The sequence below is a fragment of the Amblyomma mixtum genome, chromosome 10 (genome assembly GCF_055824585.1).
Source record: "Amblyomma mixtum isolate Tamu chromosome 10, ASM5582458v1, whole genome shotgun sequence".
Taxonomy (NCBI): domain Eukaryota; kingdom Metazoa; phylum Arthropoda; class Arachnida; order Ixodida; family Ixodidae; genus Amblyomma; species Amblyomma mixtum.
This window is the reverse complement of record NC_143021.1, coordinates 185,856,927-185,873,551: the sequence shown is the minus strand read 5'-3', so window position 1 is coordinate 185,873,551 and position 16,625 is coordinate 185,856,927. Positions and strand designations below refer to the sequence as shown.

Genomic DNA, 16,625 nt, shown 5'->3' with positions numbered 1-16,625 from the left:
GAAAAAAAATTCAGAAAAAGGAAATAGAACTTCCGTTATCGGGAATTTGCGACGCTACTAGCAGCTCCCCTAAGCGTTACCGCCTCTGCGGCTTCATTAGAAAAAGTAGTATAATTTGGTACAACTGATCGTACAGACAACGGACGAGGTTTTTTCTCACGGGTTAGATTCTATAGCTTACCCCCTGTATAACTCATACCCAGCCACGTTTCAATGTCTCGTCCATTCTTCGTTCGAAAACTATTCTAGGTTTAAACAATGCGCGCCTATGGAAATTACCAAAATTCTGAGTAGTTTTGGGTGCCGATTTTTTAATGATGCACAGTTCTGATCGCTTTTCTTTCAGGTGCTTAAAATTGATCAGAATATGTATGACCATAAGAGTTCGCGGGGCGAGCCACGAAGAAGAACAAACACAGGCAGACAAACTATTAGCAGAGTGGAAAGGCCGGCGTTCCTTATAACGCAGCAGGTCAGCCACGCCGCCGGATGGGTAAGAGCTTATGCGCAAAAGCGACCCGGCCAGCCCGTTGGACGAGTCGAACCTGAAGGCCCAGCTCCGAGATGCGCAGCCCGATCTCTGGCTGCTAATCGGCAGTGATTAAGTGGAAGGGGGTGATAAGGCAGGTCCACATGATGTGGGATAGGGTAGCGTGGACACAGCAGAATGTGCAGTTGGGAGAGGAGAGGGTAGGGTGGATATAGGAGAGAACTGTGCGATTCGGAAAGGCGTTGGTTTGAAGCTGGCGCTAGGAGATTTCGTGCGGTGTAGGGACCTGTCGAAGTCGGTAATTTCGGGTATCCTGATAAGGGGTTAACCAGTCTCTCGCTAACCTTGCTCCGTGGTCGGGATAGGGGCTGGGCCCCGCCCGGATACATAAAGCGTCGGGCGTGTGAGTGGGCCGTACGTTCCATTCAAGGGAGGAGTGTGCGTGATAGATTGTGGGATGTGGAAGGTGACGGGAGAGAGGCGACATTTATAGAAATTATTGCGGTCTTGGAGTCACTGATAATAAATTTGGTGATGAATTTAATGCTGTGCAAGCCGCGCGCAACCATAGGCGCATCTCAGAGCAGGGCCCAGGTCTTCCTCTCCCCGCGACCTTGGGGAAGCAGGGCGCGCGCGGCCCTCTCGAGGAAAGAGCGGGAGGGAGACGCTGCTATCAAGGAGTACTTCGGTGACTCCTCTCTTTCTTGGAAAAGCCACCCGCTTCTAGAAGTTTCGGATAAGGTGACTTAAGAGCTTGTTGCGTGCTGTTATCTGGTTCTCGGTCAGATAGATTACAATTTGCATTATAACAAATAACTGGTCAAATATTTCTTGAAGAGCGCTAGTAAGTGTAGTTGCCTTACCCAGTTTGACACCAAGCTCTTCAAAGGTGCTACCATACTTTAGTGAAGAGCCCGAAGATGCCATGTTAACAGATGTCTGTACAACGAGGCGACAATTTCTATTCCGCAAACATTGGGAGCGAGAGCACGTCACTGCTCAAATACAGTTCCTGAATTCGCAGCGTGTCGTCTGACCCGCAAACGTTTTTCCTGATCCTGCTTTCATCATTCCACACTCGAAGTCCCCCACCTTGCGTTTCCCTCCCACCCTACCCTCCCAAGTTATAAGAAAAAATCTTGGACACGAGCGTACATGGCTTAGAATTCTGCCGTCCACTTCGGCATTACCGAAGCTGTGGCCGCGAGGAGCTCTCGAAATACAAATCCCGCCCACACGTCTGGTCTGGAATATGTCAGAGCGACGACCTCTCTCATTGGCACGCGATCTGATGGGCCTCAAAAGGAAGCCACTAACGCAGAAGGCAACGAAAATCCGTTTGTGCTCAATAATTTGGCACCGATTAAAATATTTATGTCCACCACGACGTATGCGGCGGTGAAGTATCCATAACACCTGCATTGCTAAAATAAAAATGAGAAGCCGCCCTGGAAGACGACATCACAGATGAGTACGTATTCACAAGCACGCTGCTCGTCTTCAGGACAAGGCTCAGGAGAAAGAGTACTGCGTGCGAGGTACCGCTTCGCCCTTTCCATTTCTCATCTATCGAACACGCCTGCAAAAGCCAGAGGAGACGGCTCAGATGCAAACTGCCGGATACCGACAAGGAATTTGTTGTCGCGTTCACAGGAACTAAAAAAATTGACACACGATTACGATAGTCGACAATGCACAATTTGAGGCCAGCTCTTCACGCATTTAAATATTGCGTTATGCTGAGGTAAAGAATTTCAGGCAGATGTGTTTCTATATCGGTTGCCACCCTTCGGAATCTTCCCATCGCAGCCATCATCCTGGTGTCCCTGCTCCTGCTCTCGCCGTTTCAGGTGGCGTGTCGCTGCTACTACCTGCCATGGCTGTCAGGTTGCGTGTTACGCCGACTACGCGAACGCCGACGACTACGACGCGGAATGCAGAAAAGGGCGCCTGAAATCTGCGCTCCAAATCAATTATACGCAACCTGCATTTTTTTTTCTCAGACTCTTTCTTAAGCGACGCCCCGACATTTTCTTTTGTCGACGAAAACTAAGCGGGACACAAGTATATCCAAAGAACAAAGAACAATTTCAGGAAAAAAATCGCTGATAAGCATCTTTATCGATTCAAACCACACTCTGAACATAACGGTGCCGACAAACGGTTTCTTATAAATAGCATATCACAGTACCAGTCATCGCGGCACCCGGCTTAGTTCATCAGCACATCTTTATAGTCTCACCTACACCTTTTCCTTGGCTGAACGGCTTAAAATAGCTGTACACTGTGGAACTCACAAGTGATAGTGCCCAATGCTGCTCAGTCTATGATATAAAAATACCAGATAAATTTCCCTAGAATTTCAGACCGAAGTGAGCCGCCCAAGCCTCACGCGGGAAACCGCACTTGTGATCGGTTGGCGTATTCGTTGTGTGCGGTGAAGTTCATTTTTTTGATGCCACCGAGCGGATTTCTCCACAGGCTTCTACCGATTCATGCTTGGCCGGAAAGTGCCTCCGTGTCGTTTTTCGCGCCTTAACTTCGGTTTTCCCAAGTTCGAAAGGGCAAACCTGAACGCGGGCAGCTTAAGGCTTGGGAAAATAGGACATGAGTTAAAGATCATCATCATGAGCCTTTACTGCGGGAAAAATGCTTCTGCTGTTGCACTCCTGGAGGCTAAGCAGAAAAGATGGAAGTGGGCCTACACTCTATACTCGAATACGCCTAACTGAATGCAAAAAGGGAACAAGCTCTTCTCTGGCGTACTTGTTTTATAATAGAGAGTGCGGTGTAGAACACCTTAAACCGCATTTTTCTGTTTAGAGTGTAAGAACTACTTGGAGAGCCCTGGACAGAAACCTCAGGAGCGCATCATCATAATGTGCTGACATTTAATACGACCATGTCGAAGACGCTAATTTAAACAGCAAAATTACACGAATTTACTAGCAGAAATCGTCTCCTGATTAATGGGAATACATCAAACCTGTATTATTTGGAACTAAAAACAAACATATACCAATCAGCAAATCTATCATTATATGCAACAGTATTGAAATTAATTCCAGTATTCCAGTGACCAATTGTGACTGTGCCCCTCGCCACTCTCTCCTTTCCCTCATCCCTCTTTCACAGTGCAGGGCACTGAACGCGTGAACGTTTCAAGCTATATTCAAAAAGTTACTTTATTTATCTCGACTAATTAATCAAAAGCAGGAGCGAAGAAATGGTACTGTAACTTAGATGGTAATGGTACTGTAATGCTACTCTAACCCTAACAACAACCACACGATTTCAGTTCTGAAGAACGCTTAGTTTTTTTTATAAACATTGGTCCAAGTTTGCTGGCACAACCTCTATACCTATACAAACGTCTTTTTCATAAAAGATTCCATGATTATTTCTTTGGGTTAGAAGAGCTGTTTCAGCAGACCGATGCGACATGAAGCCGTGCTGAAAATCATGTAGCATATTTATTTTGGTGTAGTTATGTTGTCATCTTTGTATGCATTAATTTCTCCATGCCTTATGAGAATACAGTTAAAATTGAAATAGGGCGGTAGTTATGAAGGTTACTTCTACCGCCTTGTTTAAATATAGGCACCACTTGGGCTTCTTGCATTTTTTTCATGAAATACACCAGTTGAAGGTATTAGAATGTAGACGTGTGTTAAGACAGGGCAGATGAATTTAAGTACATACTTCACACGTGCAATCTGAATTCTGTTGAAATCTTTCAGTTGCCGTTTTTAGTAACATTAATATATTAAAATACTTCGTCAGAGTCTCTCGGGCAAAGAAAGAAAAGAGTCAGGTGCAGATGTGCTAGCAGCCTCAAGACTTTCACCACTCTTCAGCACGAGAGAGAGAGAAAGAAAAGGACAGAAAGGTAGGGAGGTTAACCAGGCGATGCCCAGTTGGCTACCCTACACTTGGGGTGGGGAACAAAGGGGAAAAAAGGAAAAAGAGCAGCAAGGAAATGAGTTTTCTAAGTGTCCAGCGACCACTATGTCACGGGGACAGAGGGCGCGCACTGAAAACTTAAAGATTATAGACGGGAATACAACCCCGAGTCCCTTAAAAATCTCAGGAGCGCTTTGACCGCTTTCCTATGTGAGGAAGGTTGTGTCCAAGGCCCCAAAACGTTGGACTCTATTAAAGGACGCGAGTCCAAGTGGTACAGAGTAGCAATTAGGAAACCGCGCTCTTGCTCGAAACAAGGGCAGTCACAGAGGAGGTGTCCGATCGTTTCATCACAACCGCACTGGTCACACGCTGGAGAGTCTGCCATTGCGATGAGATGGGAATGGGCGTTTGTGAACGACACTCCCAGCCACAGGCGGCACAACAGCGTAGTATCATCGCGGTGGAGGCCGAATGGTATATGATGTGGAAGCAAGAGGTTGAACTGGTGCGAGCGGGATGTCCAACCTCCAGGGCCAGTCCACGACGTTACAGTCAGGTTTCGGGCGAGTAGTTGATGGTGCCTTACTGCGTCAGCTCTTTTCAGTGGTATGCGGACAGTGTTCGTTGTATCGTGAGCCGATCGAGCAGCATCGTCAGCTAAGGCGTTACATGCTAATATGAAAAACACTCTCCCCAGTGTTATCGAGCATGCAGGTAAAACATTTTGGGGGGAGAGCATTGGTGGATACATTTAATTAACAGCACGAAAAGTTAATTAAATATATTCACCAATGCTCTCCCCCCCAAAATGTTTGACCTGCATGTTCGATAACACTAGGGAGAGTTTTTTTCATATGAGGATGCAGAAGAGTGTTCAGCTTTTTCCAGCTTATAACAGATCAGCACATTTTGTCGTTGCAGACCATGTTGATACAGTACGTCTTTGGATTTTTTAACATTGCTGGTAGTTTATTGCAGAATGATTTGAAATCTCTGAATATTAATGGATCGTTGATAGGTAAGCAGTTCTGAGGCAGCTGCGACTTTGAAGGCTTCATCAATGCATTCCTCGTGGGCGAGATCTGCACTCTAGGCAGACACCTGTTATAACACGTGGCGCACACGTTCAGGCAGTCGGGAGGAACAAGCCGTCAAGTTTGTGCTTTAATGCAGATTTTCTGCACGGCATCAAAACATCTCTAGTCAATCTTTAAAACTGATGTGTGAATTTGGCAGACGACAAAGATGGCTGAATGAGCTTAAGAAAAAAAATGGATCAGATGAATGTTGCTAAGGCTAAAGAGAGACGCGTTGGAGGAAAATTCTTGCACAAATGACTCGGTGTTACTATAAAGTTTGACAGCCTCTGTGCACGAAATTTTGAGATACTCTCCACTGATTATGTTCCTCCCAGTTTCATATTCAAAACTCTTGCCACGTGTTGCGTAGCCGAAACATCGCCGATTTCGAGAACGCCATACATACCGGTGTCTCCATGGGCTCGGCAAGGAGGTGTGGCCCCCGCACCTCCACTCGTCGACTGGGCATCGTTCAGGGATGTCATGATAACCAGAGAGCACTGGTGGCATTGAAAACAAGGCGGCTGCTGTAGCAAGACAGCTGCCGACTGGCAGCCTGTGGCATGTCAATGCCTTTTGAAATGTCCACCTGAAAAGTAAAATCAGTATTTACAAAAAAAATATGGTTAATGGTTCATGGGGGTTTAACATCCCAAAGGAACTAAGGCTCTAATGGACGCCTTAGTATAGGGCTCCAGAAATTTTGAGCACCTGTGGCTCTTTAACATGCACTCACATCCCACAGTGCATGGGCTTCTAGAATTTCGTCTTCATAGAAATGCAACAGCGACGGCCATGATCGAACTCGCATTTATTGTTTTTATTACCGAAGAGGGGCCAGTAATGAAACCGTTGTTAGGACCGCGATATTGATGGAATAAAAATGCATCAAGCAATTTTGACGCAAGTATGAAGCAGCAAACAAAAATAATGCACAAAAAATAGAATACATTGTGTTTAATGCCGCCATGTTGAAGGAATGTCTAATTGTCAGTAGCGAAAGAGTTCCGGAAGATGTGTGGGTATTTTGAAATGAATACTTGCTTTAGGAGACTTTAACGCATCGTTATGAGCATTCATTTTAGGAGAAGGGAGACTTGGTTTGAGTGCGCGCCGAGATTTTTCGCACGCATATGTGCGCTGCAATGTCCGCAGAGAACAAAGTTTACACACTTGATTTCATCCGCATAACTCTTGTGTCTCGTACAAATACAGCGGGCATTACCTGAACACGCGTCATCATACACTGCGTGGAAGATTCAAAGGGAGCATCTTAACCTCACCTCTTGCACCGCAGCCGCCTGTGGCTGGCCGCGGATGCACCGCTGTGAGTTGCATCCGCTGAAGTGACAATGTGCGTGCAAAGGCAGGAAAGTCTGCTTCAGCTGGAGCGATTGAGCCAGGCATTGGCTTCGAAGGAAGACAACCAGACTGGAAGGCAGAAGTGAAGCCAAGATTTAGAAATGCAACACAGAGTAACTTGGGCATTCCGGCTAGAAGAATTGCATATTACGCGAGACTGACGACAGTGTAGGTTTTTCATTGCGGTAATTGTGCTCTTGAGTAGTCCCTAAAGTGAGCTGTATTTGAAATATAGGAGGAGTAATTACTCATCAGCATCCACAGAAGTGCAGCTTTAGGGCTCCAAATAAGGCGAATTGAAGTGTGAGTAACTGGTTTCAACTGGGAGTAACTGTTTCCAACTGGAATCCAGCTGGTTCCACCCCGAGACCCAGTTGCGGCCAAGAGGGCAGCAAATCTGTCTAGTTTGCCACCAAATGGGAGACATCAGTTTCCAGTCGAGAGCCAAATGGGCTCTGGGGACCAACTGGGAAGTAAGTGGTTCCATTAGTGGGTCGAGTGGGACAGAAAAATTCTCATTCAGGGCCAACTGGGCAGAACTAGTCATGGGTAAAAACCAAATTGGGAGTTTTAACGCGCGAGCATTAAACAACGGCCCCATGTCGAAGAAAAGCCGGTGTCGTCAGCAGCGTTGGCCATGAGCAAACAATCAAAGAAACATTAAGAAAGAAAACTGAGTAGAAAATTGGCCGAGGTAAGTAATCGAAACCAGGGCCCCCGGAATGCGAGACGAGCACGTTAACAACTTCGCCATGCCATCTCAATGGTTTCGACTGAACAAAGGCACGTCTAGTGAATACGCTGTTGTCTTAGAAGGGTGCTTTAGAGACATGTACTGGGGTGTGTATTAGTAATTATGAGCATGGAAATTACAGAAGTCGCAGTTAAGCGAGTAGCAAAGTACGTTTCCGCTACTTTCCCTCTTCGCCTCATGCACACGTAGCGCCATCAGGCGGTGCCCACTGAAACCGCTCCCTCCTCCTCGCAATGTACGCGACTGCCCCAACAGACAGCACGGGACTGCAGCACCTCCCGCTCGTCTTGTTGGACGCAGTGGGGCTGTGCGGGGGTGCGGCAAACAACACACTAAATATCTAAGGTGCGTTCACCACGAAGCTTGGGACTTGCTGCCCGTTCGTTCGTCGTGGAAGCTATGCTGCCGTTTGTTGCATCGGGTTTGTCGAGAACAATGTGGCGACGAACTACGACTACAACTTGACTTTAGGTGAGAAATGAGAAAGAAAAGGAATGAGAACAGGAACAAAGAAGGAGAAGGGAATATCGCGTCTACTCTTAAGGCGAAGCTTAAGCGTCCTTCTGATTTTATTAAAGTCCCTGGCAGTCTTCCTGTGCAATGACGTTATACCAAATCGCGCAGAAAATTTGGCGCTTCAGTTCCATCGCAAATGAGGTCCTTGTGGCAGCAATTCTATTTTAAGGACCTTGCGCTCAGTAGCGAACCGCTATAGTCCCCAGCCTTGGCTTCGAGTGCTGCTGAGAGATTTAAATGTGAATCGTTAATTGTGGCTTTCCAAGAGTGATACATGAGCTATAAAAGACGGCGCGCTTGATGGCTCCGTATTCTTTAGACCATGTGTGGTTCTTTAACGTACGCTGGCATCGTGGATCAGATGGGAGCCTTTTACATTTTGCCCCCGTCGAAATGTGGTCGCATGAGGCTACTTCTCGCGGGGCCGCAACGTACTTCAAACAAACTTTATTGCTGCAGCTTAGACCCTGACATAAGAAGCAGCAACCGGAAAAAAAAACATGCTGTTTTACAGTATATGGCAGAAGTGCAGCTGAACTGGAGATTTACTGTCCTGCACAGTTCAATTGGCTGATTGTCATTAGGAAAACAGTTACTCCTTCGTGGGTTCGCTGTTAAATTCAATAGGCTTGTTTACATTACAAAAACAGTTACTCCCTCGTATTTGCCTGTTGAATTCAATAGGCTAGTTGACATTAACAAACAGTTTCTCGCTTGTAGGTTACTTGTTAAATTTAATAGGCCGGTTGACATTACAAAAACAGTAGCTCCCTTGTAGGTTCCGTGTTAAATTCAATAGGCCGGACGACATTACAAAAACAGTTACTGCCTCGTACGTTGCTTGCTAAATTCAATAGGCGTGTTGTCATCACGAAAACAGTTACTCCCACGCAGGTTGCTTGTAAATTTAATAGCCCTGTTGACATTACAAAAGCAGTTACTCCCTCGTAGATTGCGTGTTAAATTCAATAGGCCTGTTAACATTACAAAGACGGTTACCGCCTCGTAGGTTGCTTGTAATGAACCATGAAGGGCAGTAGATATGCAAAGTACTATACCGGGCACTGCAGAATTATCTTTAGCATTTGTTGCTTGTGCCATAGAGTTCCATCGAGTGCAGTGGCCTGCAAAATGCGGCGGCGTGCAGGACGCTGATCAAAGAACTCATAATTTCACAAGAAGCACTTAATCCTAACATAAAGTTAACGTCTCTTGATTTTGTACTGAGTCGATGCCATCGCGTACCATGGAATCAAATTGTTTTTGAAATTTCTGCCATAATGATATTTTGCGCATGCCCTCACACGCCAACTATTTAATTCTCAAAGGGGAGCAGTATACAATACTCCTACAGCTGCACTTCCCCACCTTTTATACACTGCAAGCGCAAGCGTCGTCCGCCCATTAGAGCAGCGCCCTCTCATGTACCGACCCCATTCTGGATGGCAGCGCGACCAGCAGCTTCCCGTTGCGGCAGCTACGCATATGAGGCGAATTGCGATACGGTTTCGAAGGAGGTTATGGCACATTCCGAGACGACGTTAGCTGGTCGATGTAGACGCAGCCCCACTTAAAGAGAAAATGGTTTACAGAAAGCTCATTTGAATACTTACTCATTTGAATACTTAACGCTGTTTAATTTGCCGCACACAGAACACGCATTGCCCAGCATCGTTGGCTCTGTGTTTCGACTGGGACAGGGCGAAATTATACCTCCGATCAGTCTCGTATCGGGCGAACGGCCCATGCGCTTTCGAGCTTGCGATTCTCTGGCACCACATCTGGCCAGCGGCGCCTATCTTACCGACGAACAGACCACGGCGCGTGCTACACTGGTGCCGCGGCTGGCAGGCCCACAACCTGCTTGAAGCCTATCACACCCTTCTCTTCAAGCTTCCGTCGCTATCAGCAGGGGGCGTGTGCAGAGAAAAGCGCGTATATAGCGGAAGGTAAAACCACCAGCCTAGAATTATCAAACTGTTCAGCCAAAATGTAGAAGATAAAACAAATTTATACAAAATCACTTATCCACAATGAATACAACGAGTAAGAAAAAGAAAAATGAATTAGTGTCGTATGCGACTAAAAAGAAGAGTACTGTTGAGAGCCGTGTGACAGACTTCAGTAACTTTCTTCCTAGTTAATTTGTGAAGTGATTACAAAATTTGTAAATACTGCTATTCGACTAAAAGTGTATTCGCAAGACCTAGATCACGTGAAAAAGGAGCAACCTGAAAGATTAAGAACAAGGTACCATTTATGAACATCTTTTGAGAAACAAAAAAGAAAGCCTACGGAATACAAAAGTGATAACGTTGTAACCGTGTTACTTGAGTGCACCATGACGCGGTTTCTGGGGACAACAGATACCGCTCATCGTCAGAGTACGTTCCCCGACATGACTGTGTTTGCAGTGGGCCCAAGATACCCAGCAGTAACTGTACGCTCGTCGGCGGCATTCATTTTGGGGCGGTTAGAGAATGTACGTATATGATACTATCTTATAAACATTCCAGACTGCCGTTTTTCGTAACGAATTACAACTTCTGCATCCATAATTTTTTCCCGAAGACAATAGTAAACAATGAAGGTAATTAGCCTTCAGTGTTCAACAGATTTGAAAAAACGAGCATTACCGACGACTAGGACAAACGACTCTTAACGTGTGCGTATAGCAGCACGTTTTATTTTAAATAAAAACTTGCTTACATTTAGCTGACGCAGCCGGTACATTTTAAACATACGGCTAAATTTGTAGTAATTTAATGTGGCTCATTACCAAAATTTTATTGCGATACATAGTAAGAATAGTAATTCTTATATTGATACTTATTTGCTCACATACTTGAAGATTTATTTATTTTTATCAATATATAATACAAATTTTGTGCCCCTATGTAGCAATAAGAGGAGAATATTTAAGAAAAAGTATGCTAAATACTTTACCTTGGCTTTAAAAGCCCAAGAGTTGCGTCGACCGTCCGTCCACGTGACGACTGCGGTGCAGATGATGGCGGCCACTTGGTTGGTTCGGTGAGCTCTCCGGCGGCAGCCAGCACCAAAGCACGTCCCTGCTATGAAAGGAAGGAGTACTGTGAGAAACCACTTCATAATTGGCTGGCAATGGATTGTACGTGTCATAATTACAAACACACGAAACTTTATGCTAGGCCACCGCCATTATTTAACTCCTTTTCAAGAACCATCGGGCCAATATCTTGCAGCTGTCCGCAATTCGTCCATATGGGCCTTTTCTTTCTACCGTACACGCATGACTGTCGCAGAGCCTTGTTTAGCATCGGAAGTACGGAGAGCAACTGAGCGAAGCACACCTGTGTTTCAGCAGGGGTCTTGTCGTGGAATTGCAAGGATAACACAGCACACATTTCCTCCTTCCCTGGTTGATTCCTTTTCTAAATGACACAAAGAAAAGCTTCTTGTTACTGAACAACTAGTAAAACTGACTACTTAATATTTTGCTTTCACTAACAGAAATGGAACGAACTCCAAACGGTAGGGGGATGTCTTAATATGGGAAGTTCCTCGCCAACCCCAAACGTCGTGCATGCGTTTGATTAGATGGACTTAGCGTCAGCTTTGAGAGTGGAGACCTCGAAACAAAGGCTTGTCACAAGTATTCCAGCGAGTGCAAAAGCCAGAACTCTGACTCTCTTTATGATTCCGAACAACTGCGCTCACTTACTGAAATGAGAAGGAAGGCTAGGAACTAAGTGCAGTGCTTGCCGCGCCTATTTGAATAATTGGAATTGCCTATCTTTCAGCAGCACGCCTAACAAGTTTCAGCGAAGTCAATTCCCATCCTGTTTGTGTTTAGGCTTGCACTCTGTGCCTCAAATTGCACGTGTAGCATGGAAGACTGAGCTATGGCTGCGGCTACTGCTTGCACAAAGCCACTGGCACTCTTCCTCACCTTCAGGACGCCTTTCCCACCATAGTGGGCAGGGAATGGGCGCTGTACAGGATTCAGAGGTTAGTGGTGCTCTCGTGACGATAACAGTCCAGTCACAGCAGGCGCATCTTGGTCCCACACTTGTGGATGGCTCGTCCCAGAGTCAGACTGTCCATCAAGAGAGAGAACGTTAGTGGCACGGTTCCAGCTTGCGTTTGTCTAGTTTAAGGAGCAATGACAAAAAAAGTTATTGCAGCCTCGACGTGACTGGCTATAATTGCCGTCACATTTGAATTATGGGTTTAACTTCCCGAAATGATGCACTGGATATGAGCAACGTTATTATCGAGGGTCTCTAACTAATTTATACTACCTGCGGCTCTTCAAAACGTGCTAATATCACATACCGCCTGCGCGCCTTTTAGTGCAACAGAATGCATATTAATTTCTCCTACACACCGATATGTACTGCAGAGTGGGTAATGCAGCATCACAAAGGGGCATAATTATTCACTAAGAGAATGTCAGAGGTAGAGCAAAGTTATCCACATACCCATCATCGTGGTTACGCCGTGAGGCTGACGCTAAACAGGAGCAGCAGCCATCTGCAGAAGAAACGATGAGAAATTAACACGTGCCAACTCATTTGCAATAAAAAAACAAAATAGTGCGATTTTCCTAAGGTGTCGGCAGTGTTTCTTTTGACCAGTACAGGAAAGTTGCCATACAGAGGTCAAGAGTAGCCAAATATCGCCAATCTTTTCTGTCAGCGCCAAATTTGTCACCATTGGCGTGCAAACATGTGCTACGCCATGTGATGGCACATAGAAAACAGTTCGTGTTAATTTTCTGCAAAAGGCCTCTTGGACCCTGAAACTGTGACGAAATTTTGCCCTGCAGCCGCAATTAAACATGAGTGTCAGAACAGCCACTATTATATCCAGCTCTATATAGTTCCGGTGTTTGGTTTCCGTCAAGGCTTCTCACGAAAAAAACGGTCCGACAGACCTTTTAAACGTGGCGTCCAGTTGCATCATCCTGTAAATAGCAAAAATTATCACCCCTCACTTGGTTCATATAGTCCTTACAATGAAACAGCACAACGTTCTCTTGCAGAGAAATAGGTGGAGCTGATTAAGACACCTTTATCACTTTCTCGCAGAAAACTGAAAATAAATCAAACGCAGTACATGACACCTACATCTCACTAAAGACATGTATTGCACCGATCATGCACTTTCAGTTTCTTAATACATTGATAAAGCTGAACATCAGTGATAGATATTAAGAATATGAGTGTGCTTAGTGACATCTACCGCAAAAAAAAGCTTGTAAGGTTCACCCCCTCTTTATTTCAGGTAAAACCATGCACGGTGATTCCACTGGAGAAAATGGCAGTGCAGTACACGGCACTCGTATATCACGATTTCCGTAAACTTGATTTTGAGTTTCCAGCTATGGATTTTAAGTTATTACGAAATTCTGTTTATTCGAGCCTTGCCTGAAGTTTTTTAGTTGTGGCCTTCAGACCGTGGATCACCGAGTCGTGTTTGCATCTGCTACGTGGAAAAGTCACGTGCAACCGTACTCACTTTCAGCCAATATTTCTGCACGGCCGACTCAGTAGGGGCTGCTGTACAATGGCCGGCCGTCGGCGGCACCCACGTGATGATAACACTCCAGACGCAAGAGGTGCCCCCGGCTTGGACGGAGGGCTTGCCCAAGGGCTCGAGCTGCCAATCAGGACGAAATAAAAAGAACGCCAGTGACTGACTTACGGAAAAATTAACTTCTGCAGTATTCCAAAACAACCCACAACAGGCGGTGGTTTAACGTCCCGAAGCGACACAGGCTACGGGAGGACACAGTAGTGAATGACTCGTGGTAAATCTGGATGCCCAGGCGGTAAGTAATGTGTAGTGATTTCGCAAAGGATGCGGGCGCTTTTGCGTTTTGCTTCCGACCAAAGGGACGCCTCAGGGAGCAATCCTTTCTCCAATGCTCTTCAACGTTGCTCTCATGCACCTGCCGGAACAACTTAGTGCCATAAAGGGAATCCGGCACGCCCTATACGCGGATGACATAACCATATGGGCAACGGAGAGAAACTCTGGACAGATGGAAGAGGCCCTCCAAGAGGGTGCCAGTACGGTTCAAAAGTATGCAGAAGAATGCGCACTGCGCTGCTCCCCGGACAAGTCGGAGCTCCTCGTCCTGCGAGGGTAGGGGGATACTGCATCACTGGAAATGTCGGTCGACGACACACCCATTCCCGAGGTGGGAACAATACGAATTTCGGGGCTGCTCATTAACCATAAGGGTGTGAACGCAGCAGCGATCCACAAGTTCCGAACGGTGTGCGAACAGGTCATCCGTATGATATCTCGGATCACAAGCAAGAAAAACAGCATGGAAGAACAGGATACCCTAAGAGTAATACAGGCCTTTGTCATCTGCAGGATAGTGTACGTGGCCCCGTACCTTCGTATGAGGAAGACCGATCTAAGCCACCTGGACGCTATTATTAGAACCGCTTATAAGAAGGCACTCGGCCTACCCATGAAAGCATCTACGGAGCGTATGCTAAAACTAGGGGTACACAACAAGTCTGATTAATTGATTAGCGCCCATCTTACAAGCCACGTAATGCGACTGGCCACAACTACGACCGGCAGCAGGGTCTTAGAAGATTTAAACATTAGCTTTCCGCAGCAAGTGGCTGGGAGACCAGATGTACCTAATGAGTTGAGGAGCAAATTCCTTACGCTTCCGCTTTCCAAAACCATGCACCCGGAGCATCATCAGGCTAGACGAGAGGCGAGGAGCAAGAAGATGAACGAGTGCTATTTAAGAGAAGAAGGAGCCTTCTTCGTGGAAGCTACGGGTCCTGTACAAGGAATATCAACAATATCAGTGGTGCACCAACTGCAGGCCGTGGACGGGCTTTACGTTCGTAACGGGGATGCACAGGCTATGGAGGAAGTAGCGATTGCCCTAGCCGCGACGCACTCCGTATCGAAAGACATAGTTACAGATTCCCAGGCGGCTTATAGAAACTATATGCCTGGCAGAACCACGCCGCTAGTCTGCAAGATTCTCACTCAATGTAGGACTTCAGCTGAACGGAAGGAATTAAGGAGTTAAAGAAACGAGCGCGCACAGGCTTCGGCCAGAGATTTATTTCCCCTGAATCCTTCGCCGTCCTCCCTTACTGATTCAGGCTCCCCCTCTCCGTTTTCAACATATTCAGAGATATTACAGAATTTGCGCCTTGAAAGGCAGACACTCCTGAGGCCCACGAATGGTGTAATTAAATAAGAAGAATGTCACCTTCGAAGGCTACAAACTATGTCGTTCAATAATACAGGTAAGCTTCACGCCATTGAGCCCGAGTACGTTTCGGCACAGTGCAATCTTTGTGGCCAGAAGAAAAGCCTATACCATATGGTATGGGCTTGTCAGGCAAACAACAGTATTGACATCATAAATCAGCCAAGGCGGGAGGGCTGCGAGGCGGCCCTGTCCAGCTCGGACCTCCAGGAACAACGAGCCCTCGTCGCCAGAGCACGGGCAGCGGCTTTTACAAAAACGTCCCGGAGTAAGGACCCGATCAGCCTTTCCTTAAACTAAGTCATTGTGGCTTTAAATAAACGTTTTTATCATAATCATCGACCAATTGAAAAAAGAGTCCTCCAGTTCAGCACGGAGTGCAGTAACCACCGAGTTGTAATAAAGTGGCTTGTGTTATAACGTTCACATTACTTAAAAAAAATTGCGCCTCATAACGTGTACGTTATGTACATTTTTTTACGCAGCAAAAAAAAAGCTGTAAATACCAAAGTGATACCCCAGTAATTACTAAATGAAGACATAACAAAATATTCACATTCATCTTCAGGAAATCGGAATGCCTTAAAGCAATGAAAGGCAGCAGGCTAGGATATACGCATATGATCCGCATCGCATGAACACTTATGAACTAAAGAAGCGGAAACTGCCGCATGATTCAGGATTGCGGTGCATTTTGCGCTATAGTATTCGTCAGGGCTTTGGAGTAATAAATGTCGAAGTCCTAGTTCTCACCGAAGCCAGACCTCTTATGCACGGATGCAACCCTACAGACAAAGGGCACAAGAATGAGTGAGTCCACTCTATGAGGGCCTCGGGAATGAAACCACCGGTGTTGATGCTAGTCTCACGCCACTAGCGTTTCAAGATTAGGCTAGTTGATACTATCAAAAGAAAGAACACAGCAGAAATGAAGTTACCATTCACTTCAGGTGACTAGTTTTTGAAGGTCAGGTTAGTTATTAGTAGCAAAGAAAAAATACAGCAGAAATGCAGTAACCTGTCTGTTCATGCCACTAGCTTTTGCAGGTTACGTTAGTTATCAGTAGCAAAGAAAGTACACAGGAGAACTGCAGTCACCTGTACCGTTATGCCACAAGTTTCTGAAGGTTACTTTAGTTATTAGTAGCAAGGAAAGGCCACAGAAGAAATGCAATAACGTGTCTAATCATGGGACCAGCATTTTTAAGCACAAGAGAAAGGCAGGAACATGTCTCGTAATGTCGTAGCTATTAGTAGCAACAAAAAAACACAGCAGAA

The 16,625-nt window shown here is 45.9% G+C and overlaps 1 protein-coding gene across 5 annotated transcripts in view; it reads right to left on the bottom strand.

The window, feature by feature from the left end:
- Positions 1-13,738, bottom strand: part of LOC149327953 (uncharacterized) — a 28,826-nt gene extending 15,088 nt beyond the window's left edge. For 3 of the 5 annotated variants that reach the window (XR_016286195.1, XR_016286194.1, XR_016286196.1), the window contains exons 1-6: positions 13,610-13,738; positions 12,571-12,622; positions 12,039-12,185; positions 11,054-11,181; positions 6,759-6,906; positions 5,882-6,064 (exon numbers count right to left, since the gene is read on the bottom strand). Coding sequence is in view for 2 of the 5 variants with exons in the window: in XM_089563085.1 (XP_089419211.1) it covers positions 5,882-5,944 (63 nt within the window). In the remaining 3 variants the exon portion in view is untranslated. Of the gene's footprint in view, positions 1-5,881; positions 6,065-6,758; positions 6,907-11,053; positions 11,182-12,038; positions 12,186-12,570; positions 12,623-13,609 lie in introns of those variants that run through there. The other 2 variants (XM_089563085.1, XM_089563086.1) reach the window with 1 other exon arrangement.
- Positions 13,739-16,625: the final 2,887 nt, after the last annotated feature.